Source organism: Cynoglossus semilaevis, chromosome 14 (genome assembly GCF_000523025.1).
Source record: "Cynoglossus semilaevis isolate Cse_v1.0 chromosome 14, Cse_v1.0, whole genome shotgun sequence".
Lineage (NCBI taxonomy): Eukaryota > Metazoa > Chordata > Actinopteri > Pleuronectiformes > Cynoglossidae > Cynoglossus > Cynoglossus semilaevis.
In genome coordinates this window covers 28807265-28821220 of record NC_024320.1, presented here as the reverse complement: position 1 = coordinate 28821220, position 13956 = coordinate 28807265, and the positions used below count along the sequence as shown (strand labels likewise).

Here is a 13956-nt window from a genome sequence, read left to right as displayed (position 1 = left end):
GTGACACTGAGGGTGACACTGAGAGTGACACTGAGGGTGACACAGAGTGACACTGAGGGTGACACTGAGGGTGACACTGAGGGACACTGAGGGTGACACAGAGGGTGATTTCAGTCCTTAGACCTCACTGAGGGTGACACTGAGGGTGATTTCAGTCCTTAGACCCTTGTGTCAAAGAATTCCAAACTCTCTGCCGGAAACACCACAGAAGAAGAGGAGATGGAGAGACTCACCCTGGTGTGAACCCTCGGTTCCCCTTCTTCTCGTTAACGTTCTTCCCTCTGTCGTAAGGTTCCTGATGACGGCCATCGCCATGAGGAACCTGTTGGTGGGACTTCCTCCTGTGGAGCAGCTGCAGAGAGAAGTGGCCTTCGCCAACATGAAGGAACCTCAGTCGGTCCAGAACCCGGATGAACGGCTCAAAGACGAAGTGGGTCACGGAGAACTGTAGAACTGAGAGAGTCTCAAAGTGTTGGATCACACATTCCACAGAAATACCTGAGGTTTTGTTTTGTTTTTTTTACTACTGGACTGTTACTGTTACTGCACTGGGGCAACCGTCCCAAGAAACAAGAATTTCTGTGCTTTTTTATGCTTTTCAAACAGCTGGCATTTCAGATGTGTTGGGACTGAATTTAGTGAAAAAAAATTTTTGCTGAGAAAGACTAGATTTAATGATCAAATTCATTTACAGAGAAAAAACACCCAGTTATGTTAGCAAATAGTTTGCTGAAAAAGACTAGATTTAATGATCAAATTTATTTACAGATTTTAAAAAAATAACTTCTGTCTCTGAGTGTGAAGTGTGGTTGAGGTTTTTAAGAACCAGAACTTCAGCTCAGTTACAGGTTTGAAGGACGTGGTCTTCAGTTGGCTTCAGCTTCAGCATCAGCATCGATGCTGCTGCTTTTATGACATGAACAGTGTCTTTGATTCTGTTGGAACATCCTGACATTTTGTATTAAATTATTTCTGAATATATTCAGGCTGGTATACAGTACAGTCTGCACATGTACTTTACAAATACTCGGTACACGTGAGCATTAATCATTTTCAGGGAAAATACTTGGACGTTATTTTGACCCTTAAATGTGATCTGAAAAAAAAAACATTTTAAGTAACTTTTTTTTAATAAAGATCTTTTTCTGCCAAAGAAAAAAAAACAGCTGGTTTAACAGAGTGAATGAACTCCCAGAAAGATCTGTGGAAATAATGTGATTTATTGTCAGTTTTCTTTACAACATGATTTCCATTTCAAAGTGCTGCAGCTGAATTCCTGTTATGGCACAATCATTTCACACAGTCACAACAACTTAAATACACAACAGTATCAGAGTTTCACTTCATTGTACAGTCATCACCATGCTGTAGTGGGAGGTTAGTGCATTAAAGGGATAGTTCAAGTTTTCCAAAGTGTGGTTCCATCAGGTACCGCCTCCTAAACTGCATTTTCACCGTGAGAAGTTGTGACAGGAAAGAATTTATAAAATAAAATAAATAAATAAAAAAATACTTGAGATTGTTTTATAAATGCCTACAGAAGTGTTTTGGAGCCAGCCCCTACTGGCTATAGCAGTGAAACTGCACACATTTCATTTACCCACATGGTGTCATGTTCATTTTTTGACACCTCAGATTAAAAAATAAAAAGGTAAGTTGCTGGTTTTCTCCTGTGTTCCTTTAAAGTCCGACTTCTTTTTAAGCTCTACCTCTGGGTAAGGAAGGGTTAATCCAACTACATCCTGTCTGATCCGATACCTAAGCCCGAACACTCAACTTAACTTTGTAAGACATTCCATACACGGCGACACTGTTCAGGTGTTGTTGTTGTTGTTTTTAAATCAGAATTGTTCTTTGCTACAGGAGGCTCCGCCCACTTCTACCAGGTGAAACCACACTTCAAAAACCCTGAACTGTCGCCAAAGGAAGTAACAACATAAAAATAAACAACGTGAGTGTTAGTTCCGTCCATGACGTAAACATGGTTCCAGTGAGAACTTGAACCAAACTAATGCCTGTTTGTCATATTGCACAGATTCAACACGGTTCCATTCAAGGCACCACGTCACCACGTGTTCAATTCCCTTTAGAAAAAATCTAATTATTAAAAAAAAGAAAGAAAAAACAGTAAATCAAACACAGAATGACTGCGTTAGTGAAGTGAAGGCGAAGGTTTTTCAGAAGTTTTTTTTTTGTGGTTCAGGGTTGAAATTAGCGTTAGCGTCGGTTGAGGAGAGCGGATCGGATCAACCCTGTGATTAGTTCCGATCGGCTGCTCTGAGCTCATCGCTCCCTCCTTCCACGTGTTCCACGTGGGACGAGGATTGACAGGGAGGAAGAGCAGAGGAGTAAGTGCGGCTTGTCCGTTCTAAAATACTCTGTCAACATGTATTTTATTTAATTATAATAATTACAGGCTCGACGTGTCCTTTTGCACTAACAAGCTCTGCCACTAGTCTCTCTTTTTCTCCCACAGTTGTTTCACTGGTGAAACCCACATCAGTGGCTCAACTTCCTTCAGTTAAAGCAGTGAAATTGTGTCAAAATGGCCTTTAGTTGTGTTATCTAGCAGCTTAAAAAAAAAAAAAAAAACGACATCTCTACCATTGATGATCAAACCTACTGTCAATCAAGTCCTAACAGGAAGGAAGAACCGGTGCATTCTGATTTAACCCTTTGTTGTGGTTTACTAATGGACGACAGACTGTGGAGGTGACATCACTCCACTGAAAGATTAGGACCAAAGGGAGGGAAGCACAACACGTGGAGGAGGATCGGGATCAGTTACCTCCAGTTAAAGTCAGAACACAATAGTTAGACGAGTCACGATTTTTTTTGAGTTGATTTTGTTTTAGGGATGTCCGATGTTAGCGTATCTATGGTATTTAACTCTTTAACCTAAACGGCTGCATATATCTGTTAATATCGTATTCGGAAATTAAGTGTTTGGCCAATATGACAGTATCAACGTAAAAGTTAATATCAGACATCCCCAGTAATAATAATAATAATAATAGTACTAGTGATGTCAGATGATATCGGTGGACTGATATTAGCATAATTATGTAATATCAGAAAGAATTGTTATCGGTTTTTAATCTGCGTGGATTTCGCCTAAATGACGTAACCTAAAAATTGTTTTTAGTGAAAGTAAATTATGTGCGCTGCAAACAGTCGTATATAATCGGTGTCGGTTGATATCGGAATTGGAAATGAAGCGATGAAGCTATCGGCAAAACGTTTTGATATCGGATATACTTGGTACTGTACTGTGATACTGCAGAGCCAGCGTGGCGCGGTTAAAGTTTGGCTTATATCGGTTAGTGTAAATAATACATGTTTAAATTAATATTAGCAAATTATGGCTAACTGGAATGCTAACCTTATCGAACTACACATTTACACTCAGGCCGGGCTACACCTCTGAGGTCACAAACACGTAACAAAAATGTTCTGCGTTTTCTACCAGATTCTAGAAAGTCATTATTTAACCCTATCAATACCAAAAATAATCATCTGGATTACGATGTTTACAACGTTAGCCTTGTGAGTTCTTTCACTTCCACTGCCGACAGGTTTACAGGTTGGACTGTGTACAAGCGGCACCTAGTGGCTCTGATTTATTTATCAGGAAAAAAACTTATGACAGGTTTTATGTTTAAACAGTTAAAAAACCTGTAAGGGTTGTTTAAGAATTAATTTTTATAAATGATTTTTTTTATTTAAACAGGGCTCAGTCAGTGCATGGCAACAGGCAAAGTTTCAGTTTGTTTTTCTCGCACTGTTAATCCAACCACAGCGGATACAAAGCCGCGGCTCCCTGTGGTTTCCTGACACTTCCTCGTTCCCCAACAACAGTACTACGTTAAAACTGGCTCAATTTTCTCCTTCAATTTTTTCCCTCTGTGCTGATCTGGTGTGAAAACACAGTTAGTGTCTGTTTTCTTCACTTCTACCTGGGTTGAAGGTCCGGGTAGAAGATTCCATGAATCACTCCATCGATGACCACGTTGGAGAACGAGTCTGGAGGTCAAACAACAAAGATAAAAACTGTAGTTTATATTTGAACTAGAAAAACAAAAACATTTTTATCAACTTGATGAGAGTTTTACTGTTAGATTTTTTTTGATGTGAAAACTTACCGTGTGCTGAAGGCAGAAGGTAAGGGTCTCTGAGAAACAGCAGGATCGGCTGATGAGAAAGTTTACTGAAAAAATGGAGAAAAAAAAACAAAACAACTTAACTTTGAACCACTTATACTACTATAAATAGATACTACTATAGTATCATAGTACAGTTAGGGATATTAACTTTTTGTGGATATTCAAAATTTCTCAGTTCTTTCAATTTTATTTATTTATCAGTTCAAACCACTGTATGAGTTCCTGACACCAACATTCTCCATACAGTCCCCTGATTATTAAATGAGATTAATAAAATGAGCTGCAATGCTGCCATCTAGTGGCTTTCACTTTCATATATAGTCGTTTTTCCCCAAAACTATTTTTTAGGGCACACATCATTTGGTGAAACACAGGCATTGCGTTATCGGGTTTTCATTATCAGAGGAAAACCCGATAACGATTCTTACAGACATTACATAATTATGCTAATATCGGACATACCTAGCTATCATTCCTTTTTTTGGGAACAAACTAGTTTAGAAAACATTTTGCCATGATCTTTTGACTTCTACAGCCCGACATTTGTATCAACGTCTGACCTTAGAAAGACTTCCACGGTGAGCAGGTTCTACAGTGGACATTCGAAAGCAGAACAAACAAAATGTCCCTACAACTAGTCAAAGTACAAACATAACCTGGTGGACAAAACCAGAACAGGAGGCTGAGGATTTACCTGGACTCCTCTGATTCTGTATCCAATGACCTAAAAATGACAGTGGGATTGGAAATAACGTCAGAGAAAAGAAAAGAAAGTGAGTGAAAAAAATCAGACTTAATTTGAAAGAAAATAAAAAAACCTCCTCCCATCTGAACTCACCCACAGCTTTCTGTTTTTGGCACTGAAGGAAAGTGGCGGATATTCAGGAAATCCAGGAATATCTTTGGGAGCACTTCATTTTCCATAATTATAGTCTGGAAAAACAAAAGCAAATTATAGCGTTCTCCTGAAGCAGTGAAGGAACGGCAGCAGCTTCACTCTGGGACTTCACTTCTCTCAGACTCTCACTGTGTTTGAACAGCGTAGTTACTTTGTTAAGTTGAAAAACAGAAATATGCACGACAGCTTTTGTTGAAGTGAGTCTTGAACGTACCTGCAGGTAAAACTCCAGACCTTGTCTTCTCTGCTCCAGGACCTTGGGAACCCAGTTTCTGACATGTTTTGAAGGCATTTCTGGAGGTTTGATACTCTTCTTCAGCTGCAGAGGGTTTCAAAACAACACACATGTACGTGTGACCGACTCTTTTAGTTGTGAGCTACTTTATTGCATTTATATACAAAAACAATTATCCTACAGCAGGGGTGTCAAACATAAGGCCCGTGGGCCAAAAACGGTCCGCTAGGCGGCTCAATTCGGCCCACTTGATACATTTTGAAAATAAAAAGACACGCAAACACTTCATGTTCATGATGTTTTGTAAAAATACATTTCATTAAATATGAAGATTTTCTAATACACTCAACGTGGAAAAAGGAGGGGAAAACATGGACTGATTGTTATTTATAAGTAACTATGTGATGATCGTACTGGTCCGGCCCACCTGACGTCTAATTAGGCTGACGTCTAATCTGACCCCTGACCCACAGTGGGTTTGATACCCCTGCCCTACAGCCTGTGATGTAGTATAAGCTAAAGTAAAATCAACGCTAGGGAAAAACAGATAAATGACAGCGTTTGATTGAGCGTTACCGTATGTAGCGAAGGGTTAGCTATAGCTGAAACATAGATTATTACCAAAAATACTGAAAACTGTGTTAGCTGAAAGCTAACTTCTCGACCATACAACAACTGAGGAACTAAAGAACAAACATAAAGAACAAATCCACAGTTAAAATGGCCGCCATCCATTTCCTGCGGTTTTTTTTCGTTATGCTGACGACTTCAGTTAAAGACAGAGGGAATAACTGAAGGGGAACACTGAAGAACTCCTCACATCTCACCATTTTATGTAAAGCGTGGAATTCACTGTAGCGTTTCTCGATGGCGTGTTGTCTGCCGTTCATCAACACATCGATTTTGAAGACCTGAAAGACAGAGGAGCACAGAACCGTCAGGAAAGGGCAGCGTTTTTATCTCTGTCAGACAGAGATGACCTCCACCCACACCCCCACGCACCCTCCTCTCTGTCAGACAGAGATGACCTCCACCCCCCCGCACCACCGTCAGTGTCAGTTCACGCTGATGTCAGCATCTTACAAACAGGAAACATCTGGTTTTGTCAGCAGAACACAAAAAGTGTTTTGTCAGTTTTTCTGTTAAATTCCCATCAACCCTTTCTCTGTTCTCGCTCGGTGACGTTCACTTGACTTTTCACACATCACTGTATTCTCCGCAGTTTTGTAAAGGAGGAAGTCAACCCTCAAATGACAGAAGTGTTGATAATACCGGACTGTCAACACATTAGGTCTTCAACCCCCGGTCCGGGGACCGGTGCCGGTCCGTAGGTCATTTGGTACCGGGCCACAGTGGGAAAAAGAAAGAAGAAAGTCTGAAAGAATGATTTGGGAAATTTAATGACCCTTCAACGATGGTGATGGTCTTACTGGTCCACAGTAACGACCGATACTGGCCAACCTTCCATGGTACGATGGTCTTACTGGTCCACAGTAACGACTGGCCAACCTTCCTTGGTACAAAAAGGTTGAGGACCAACATCACAGAAAACAGACCAATCAGAAATCAGAAATTTAATTAGCATTAAAGATCAATCTACTTTTACAACAGCAAAAAAAATGTGGTGTCCTATATTTGACCACTAGGTTTGTTGATGTGATGGACAAACTACATATCGATTATATGGTCTGCTACAAGGTCAAAAATGGGCGTTAAATTTAGGGGTTTTAAAATAAGTAACTTTACCACTAGATGGTACTAAATCTTTGACAATGAATCCTTGATACAAAACGCGTACTTAAACACAAATGTAATTCGCATTTTTATGATATTCCTTAAAAAAACAAAGCCTCATAAATTAGCTTTTGCTTCAACAGGGTCGACTTGTGGTCCCCGTCAGGCCGACTAATCGATCAAAGTCAGTAAAATTCCACAATCGGTCCTCGATAGGAATAAAAACGAGTTCAAATACACACTCTAGTTTCTGTGAGAAGCGACAGAAAAAAAAACGCATTCCCTTTTTCTGTCAAACCAAGTGCAGCAACTTCACCGACACCACATTCTCTTTAAACCCAAACCTATTAGAGTTTGAAGTCTTCTTCTTTTTACTACACTTGTCACGACAGCATATTTAAAAACACACAGAAACAAACACACACTGAAAGGTTGCTACCAGACACCAGCTCACCGTGTATCCTTTCTCGATCGAGTTGTTTTCCGAACGAAACGACGGGATCGACACGCTGACCGGATACATCGCGATAAGTACAAAACGCCAGATATATGTTTTTAATCTTTTCAGGACGTAAACAGTCACACAGGGACAAACCGTGGGTGTCACTTTCCCTGTTGCTGTCCGACTCCAGTTTGTCTGCCTGCTCAAAATCACTGAATTTAAATAGGAGCCACAGCCTCAGTACAGCTCCCTGCTGGAGCGGAGGGAGAATACACCGAGAGGCTGACGGGGATTTACTGGATTCTTCTAACGTTGGGAAACAGTATGTCTTAATCTGATTAAGACAACACAGAATGTTTTAGTTCTGACTTTTGAGAATTCCCACATTGACGACATTATATTGAATTAGCAAGTTTGACAATTTTATACCTTTGTCAAGTGCTGTTTTAAATTTGATTCGATCAGGGTATTTAAATCACCAAAATAAAAACATTTTTAAAATCAGAACAAACAATCCTACAGGCCACAGACAAACAGAACATTCACACAATATTTATGTAACAAAACATAACAATTTGCTCGTTTCAATTTACTGAAAAATGTCCAGTTTAGTTGAAGCTCGTTTCAATTTACTGAAAAATGTCCTTTCTGAGAGAGAAACCTGGGCCAGTTTAGTTGAAAACAGAGACACATACAAAGAAACAGAGACACAACAAAGCTCTTCTCTATTTTTTTTCTACTTCTTTGACATTTTTCTTGACAGTTTCATACCAGTTCCACTTCATGACCCCCCCATTAACCCCCTCACTCATATTTCTATTATTATTTAAACCTGTTTTCCCTGGTGGTGTGTTTGTGTGTGTCAGACAAAACGACGTCACACACATTCAAATTACAATTTCACGAGGTTTTATTCAAGTTTCATCAAAAGCTCTGAAGCAAAGAAACTTCTTCTTCTGTTGCTTATAAATACAAAACATTTTTCTTTATAACAAGTGGTTCATAAAACTGTGATATACTAAAGTCGTCACACGGGCTAGCGGGCTAACTAATAAAGCATCCAATGAAATTGAAATCAGAAAAATAGTACAGATAGGAAAACAGTACATCATGAAGTATGAAAAAGAAAACAACAACAACAAAGAAACAAAGAAGCAGCTTAACGTAGCATTGAGGGGTAAAAATCCTAAACTGTAATTTCGATTATAAAAGTGACGTCAATTTGATGGAATGTTGTTTTTTCTTATCTGCAGTTTTCTCCTTTTTCAGTGGTTTCTTCGACCATCTTCACTTAGTACCTGGAAACACACATCAAGCACATCAGTCGACTGAAAAAGAAAAATATTGAAATAAAATATGAAACTTACATGGACATATGACAACCGGAGACGTAGGCGTAGTTGCCAGTGTAGCGAACGTCACAGCGTACAACGTTGTTGCTGTAGTCTGACTCTGGGACGTGATAGTTTGGATTCACACTGATCTGTGTGGGGAAAAAAAAACACATGAAAACCATCAACAGGAATCTGAGACCACAGCTGTCCGTCACAGAGTGGCCAGGTTTTAGAACACGATCTCAGGGGCCGACGGTGAACGTCAGTCAGTGTTCGACTTTTTACCTGATTTAACAGAGTGAAACGACGATTACGGTCAGACAGAAATGAAAGAATTCCGTTTGGTTCAAGAAGACTCCAGGAACCATCTGTGTTTTCTGACAAACCTTCAGGACGTAGTTTCCAGGTTTCACATCTGTGATGTCGATCCACTGGCAGTCAATGTCCGCGTTGTACGTGTCATAACATCCTGGACTCAGGCCCTGGACGTTAAACAGCAGAAAAAAGAGTCGTTATAAAAAACTAAAACAAAAATGTGATGGAAACGTTGTTGTTTTCCTCTTTAGTTAAACTGTTCATATAGTCTAATACACAGAAATAAAAAAAATAAAAACGGGCAATAAAAGGTTGGAACGGACGGACAAGTATTTAGTGATTTGGAAGCAAAGCTACAAAATAGGAAGGAAAACCAAATCTTCAGCCAAAATAAAGAGAAAGAAGGAACAAAATGTTCTAAAAGAGTTGATCCCAGATGTCAGGACAATCAAAAAAGAAAGTAAATTAAATTAAATTAAATTAAATTAAATTAAATTAAATTAAATTAAATGCACTTTTTTCCACTAATGTTGGGCGATACGAGAATTTTCGATACCAAATACTTAGCTATACTAGCAAATATTGGCCATTTAACAACTTTAATATATATTTTTTCACAACGTATAACAAGTTACATCAAGTTTCTACCATTAAGGAACAAAGCATGATCACATGTTCAGTTTTACGTCACCAGGGGGCGCTACAGTTACAAAAGCCTGAATGTGGTCAGTTAGACTTTTTTTTGTTTTCATGTATTAATTAGTACGGATGCTTTATGAGCGTAATCGATACTCAGTCGATATGTGCCTGAGTACCGATGTATCGGTACCACAGAATCGATACTCCCATCACTATCTCTCATAAATACCTGGGTATGTGACGTGCAGGCGTATCGTCTGTAGTATCCGTAGTCACAGGACGTGTCCTCCAGGCAGAAGCTAGCCTTGTGGCCTTCAGCCATGGACTGTTGAGTGACGGCGTCCAGCAGGTCGTAATGGCTGAACTCGTCCATGCTGTGGTAGTGTCTGTGGACCAGAGGAACTGCATTACACCACAAAAAAAAAACAAAAAAACAACTGCGTTCTGATGGAAATGTCCAGACGCCCGACAGGGATCGGTACTATTTTTGGGTTCTGAGCTGCAGGACTGTTTTCATAGTCTGCTTTTCTTCAGATGAATTTCCAAAAACTGACAAATGATCACACAGATTGGACAGCAGCCAACAGCCAACAGCGCTCCGTCTCAGGGAGGGGGTTAGCTCAGAGCACGACTATCGAATGATGTGGTTTTTGTGGTACTTAAGGAGAAAAAAAAGTTCCCAAAAGTTTTCCATAAGCTGGAGTACGTGATAAAAGAATCGTCCGGTTTGTTTTGTTGAACGGTCGTCTGGAGCACATGTCTTTATTTTACAGTGTCTGGTTTTGCAGCTGTAAAACAAATGAGCTCAAAGGTCACGTGGAGTTCAGACGCGTCACTTTGACAGAGAAAAAAAAGTCTGTAAGTTCAGAGATTCAAATGAAATAAAGGTGTCGGCTCTGATCACAGTTACTCCGCAGTGGAGCAGGCAGTGAAAACAACGGTCCGGAGCCAACAGTAAAACAGGATCTGCTGAGGATTTACACCGAAACTACAGGCTGTAAAAAAAAGTTTGGATTTTAATTGAATCAATCAATTATTTATTTATTTTAGATTTTTTTAGCAATCAATTATTTATTTATTTTAGATTTTTTTAGGTGTTTTTTCTTTGTTTTCATTCTGTCGACAGTATTTGCACCAACAATTTTCTTTAAAAATTATTTGTTAAAAATGTAGATTATCTTTAGGGACATTTGTCCAGAGAGTCAGGGCCGTGTCTAGACACCCTGGGGCCCCGGGGCAGGAGGAACCACTGCAGTCTCTGAAGAAGTTCAACCATTGTGTCATTCAGATACAGTGTGGGCCCCTTCCAGTCCCAATGGATTCAGATACAGTGTGGGCCTCTTCCAGTCCCAATGGAACACCACTGAGTAGGGTAGTACATTGTTTCCCAAAGACTGGGTCGCAGCCCTCAGGTGGGTCGCAAGAGATTTTTTTTGAGGGCTGTCGTCTCGCATCATGTTTCTCAGGAGTTTACTAACGATGTCTTTTGACTTGGGTCACGAATTTTTGTGACTTTTGTGAAAAAAGTTTGGGAAACACTGGGGTAGTTTTTTTTTTTTTTTTCAAAAATGATCACAGCACAAAGTAAGTGCCAGGAAAACACACACAACAAAGAAAACAAAAAGTTTGAAAAATGTCTGTTTGTTATAAAATATAAACCTTAACATCATCTGTATACAGAGATGGTCCACAGGCTGGAAAAGGATTCTGAGCATTAAAAAAAAAATCCTCCGAAACAGCTATGCTAACGTTTTGATGCTCTCTTGATCATTTTAAACATTCATTGAAATATAAAAGTAATTAAAGCGTGATTAGATTTAGATCAGTTGAACTGTTGGTTGAACTCTCAACTAAAATGCCATGTTGTCAGTTAAAAAAAAAAACCAAATCACTGGTGACGTGTGGAGAGATCACTCACTGGTGGCAGCTGTGCCACTCCCAGGAATAGCGCGGCCTGCTGGGCAGAAAGTCAGCGGTGCCCTGGTTTTTGACTCTTTGAGGGAACCGGAGCAGCATGCGGGTGTCGTAGTCTCTGGCCATGTAGGCTGAGCTGGAGTCGCAAAAAAAAAACCACAACGACAGGAAGTTAGCGCCGACAAAGCAAAACAAAACAAACAAAAACAACACACACAGTGACCTCACCGAGTGTCCATGATTGAAGCCTTAAAGAGTTCTAGATTCTGACTGAACCTTGTCTATGTGTAAATAATTGTTAGGTGGATTCAAAATAAGGTTTGGGGACACATGGGAGTCTGGGTTTGTTTTCAGTGTGTTTACTGTTGAGGTTTTCTCTCCTCAGACAATCTATGATTAAGCAGTTAGAGAAATCCACTGCTCCACCCCTGAGCACCATCAGGGGCAGGATTGAGTTAATTTTACCTCATCTCAGGCCTCCACTGGTCTTATATGGTTGTTATGGCTGCGTGCTCTCTGAATCACACTCACACTTGGCAGGAAACGCGTTCTATTTTTTCCCTCCTCCTTTAATGTGGATGAATGTGGACAGACAGCAGTCGTTACCTCGACAAACAGTTTTCCTCAGCCGCACATCTCAGGTTGTACATAGGAACCCTCTGGGCGTAGGCCGAGGCCTGGATGTAGTATGGATCAGGTACGAGATCAGGAAGACCTGTGAAAAAGAAAAGAAAAGAAAAGAAAAGAAAAGAAAAGAAAAGAAAAGAAAAGAAAAGAAAAGAAAAGAAAAGAAAAGAAAAGAAAAGAAAAGAAAAGAAAAGAAAAGAAAAGAAAAGAAAAGAAAAGAAAAGAAAAGAAAAGAAAATGGCAGAAATACAAGTCAAACAACTTCATAAATACTCATAAATACTTTTAAGAATACACGGCTAAAAGGAACTGGTACAAGAGGCAGAGATCAGCTAGCCTGAGGCTCTACATGGCCTAGCTAAGTTGCTAATGGGTTAGCTGTTCAACGTTAGCATCGAAGCCCTTTCCTTGGCTTAGCCAGTTTGGTTATATCTTTAACTTATTTAAAACTATTTCAATTTCAAAATGAGTTTATCCTTCAGTTCTCTGTGGATTTATTTCACTCTACTGTTTTACTCTTTACGCTAACTGGAGCATTTTCTGTGCTAACTTCTGAGCTAACAGCATTCACATCGCCCTCTGTGTTTATTAGCAGAGCATAGAGGAGCAAACAAACGAAAAAAATATTATTTTTCTATTAAAACAATACAAAAGTAAAAACAAATAAATCAATAAACCCCAAATATGAAGTCAATACTTGGTTCATGCTTAATGTGACCAGGATGTGAGTGAGGCTGAGCACATCTGACAATCTGCAATACCCAAGTCAGCTGTGGTCACATGGTTGGAGGGAGAGAGAGAGAGAGAGAGAGAGAGAGAGAAACGGTCAAAACATCTGAGTATGATTTTGTCAGAAACAAAGGATTATTCATTTTTTTAGGGAGTGTTTCGCAAACTTTTCATGAGGAACAAATTTCACAACTTGACCTTTTGGGACTTAAATCAACAAAATTATAAATCACATTCAATGTCACATTAATTATACATTTTTGGCAATTTGTTTTATCACCATTGATCAAATGCATATTAGTATTTTTGGGACAGAAAAACATTTCCTTCCCAGATGGATTACAGTTAAAGAATGAATAACAATTTCACCCCACAGTACTGGACCAGTATTCAGTGGGCCACTAAGGTGGTGTGGGCCACTGAGGTGGTGTGGGCCACTGAGCTGGTGTGGGCCACTGCATGTACCACCTTTTCCTTTACTTTCGTCAAACGTTGACACCGAGAGGGAAAAAACAGAGGTGGAACCAGATCTGGATTTGAAATGAGAATGGCCATTAGGTGGCAGTGTCAACTAGTGAAAGAAAGGAAAATATTAGAGATGTCCGCTAATATCGACCGACCGATATTATCGGCTCGATATTAGCATAATTATGTAATTGTGTAAATCTGTAAAAATAAGGAAGGTTTTTCCTCCGATAATGAAAACCCGATAACACAACGCCGAGTTTCGTCAAATGATGTGTGCCCTAAAAATAGTTTTGGGGAAAAACGGCTGTATATGAAAGTGACAGTCACTAGATGGCAGCATTGCAGCTCATTTAATTAATCTCATCCTCATACAGCAGTTTGTACAGATAAATAATAAAAAATATCCCCAGGCCTATAAAAGTTTGACTTAATTCAATTTATAGAAACTACAACCCCCC

The 13956-nt window shown here is 39.6% G+C and overlaps 2 protein-coding genes across 2 annotated transcripts in view; both read right to left on the bottom strand.

Annotated features, from left to right (window-relative positions):
* Positions 1-1640: 1640 nt before the first annotated feature.
* Positions 1641-7701, bottom strand: snx24 (sorting nexin 24). The gene is made up of 7 exons (XM_008326366.3): positions 7485-7701; positions 6124-6207; positions 5276-5380; positions 5002-5096; positions 4858-4887; positions 4143-4207; positions 1641-4023 (listed from the first exon to the last, which is right to left on the bottom strand). The coding sequence occupies exons 1-7, from the start codon at positions 7551-7553 to the stop codon at positions 3953-3955; spliced, it is 519 nt and encodes a 172-aa protein (XP_008324588.1). The 5' UTR covers positions 7554-7701; the 3' UTR covers positions 1641-3952.
* Positions 7702-8364: 663 nt separating this feature from the next.
* Positions 8365-13956, bottom strand: part of loxa (lysyl oxidase a) — a 9099-nt gene continuing 3507 nt past the window's right edge. Inside the window, exons 3-8 of the mRNA XM_025062724.1 lie at positions 12281-12389; positions 11679-11810; positions 9990-10146; positions 9193-9288; positions 8840-8955; positions 8365-8770 (exon numbers count right to left, since the gene is read on the bottom strand). Coding sequence (XP_024918492.1) covers positions 8764-8770; positions 8840-8955; positions 9193-9288; positions 9990-10146; positions 11679-11810; positions 12281-12389 — 617 coding nt within the window. The 3' untranslated portion in view covers positions 8365-8763. The remainder of the gene's footprint in view (positions 8771-8839; positions 8956-9192; positions 9289-9989; positions 10147-11678; positions 11811-12280; positions 12390-13956) is intronic.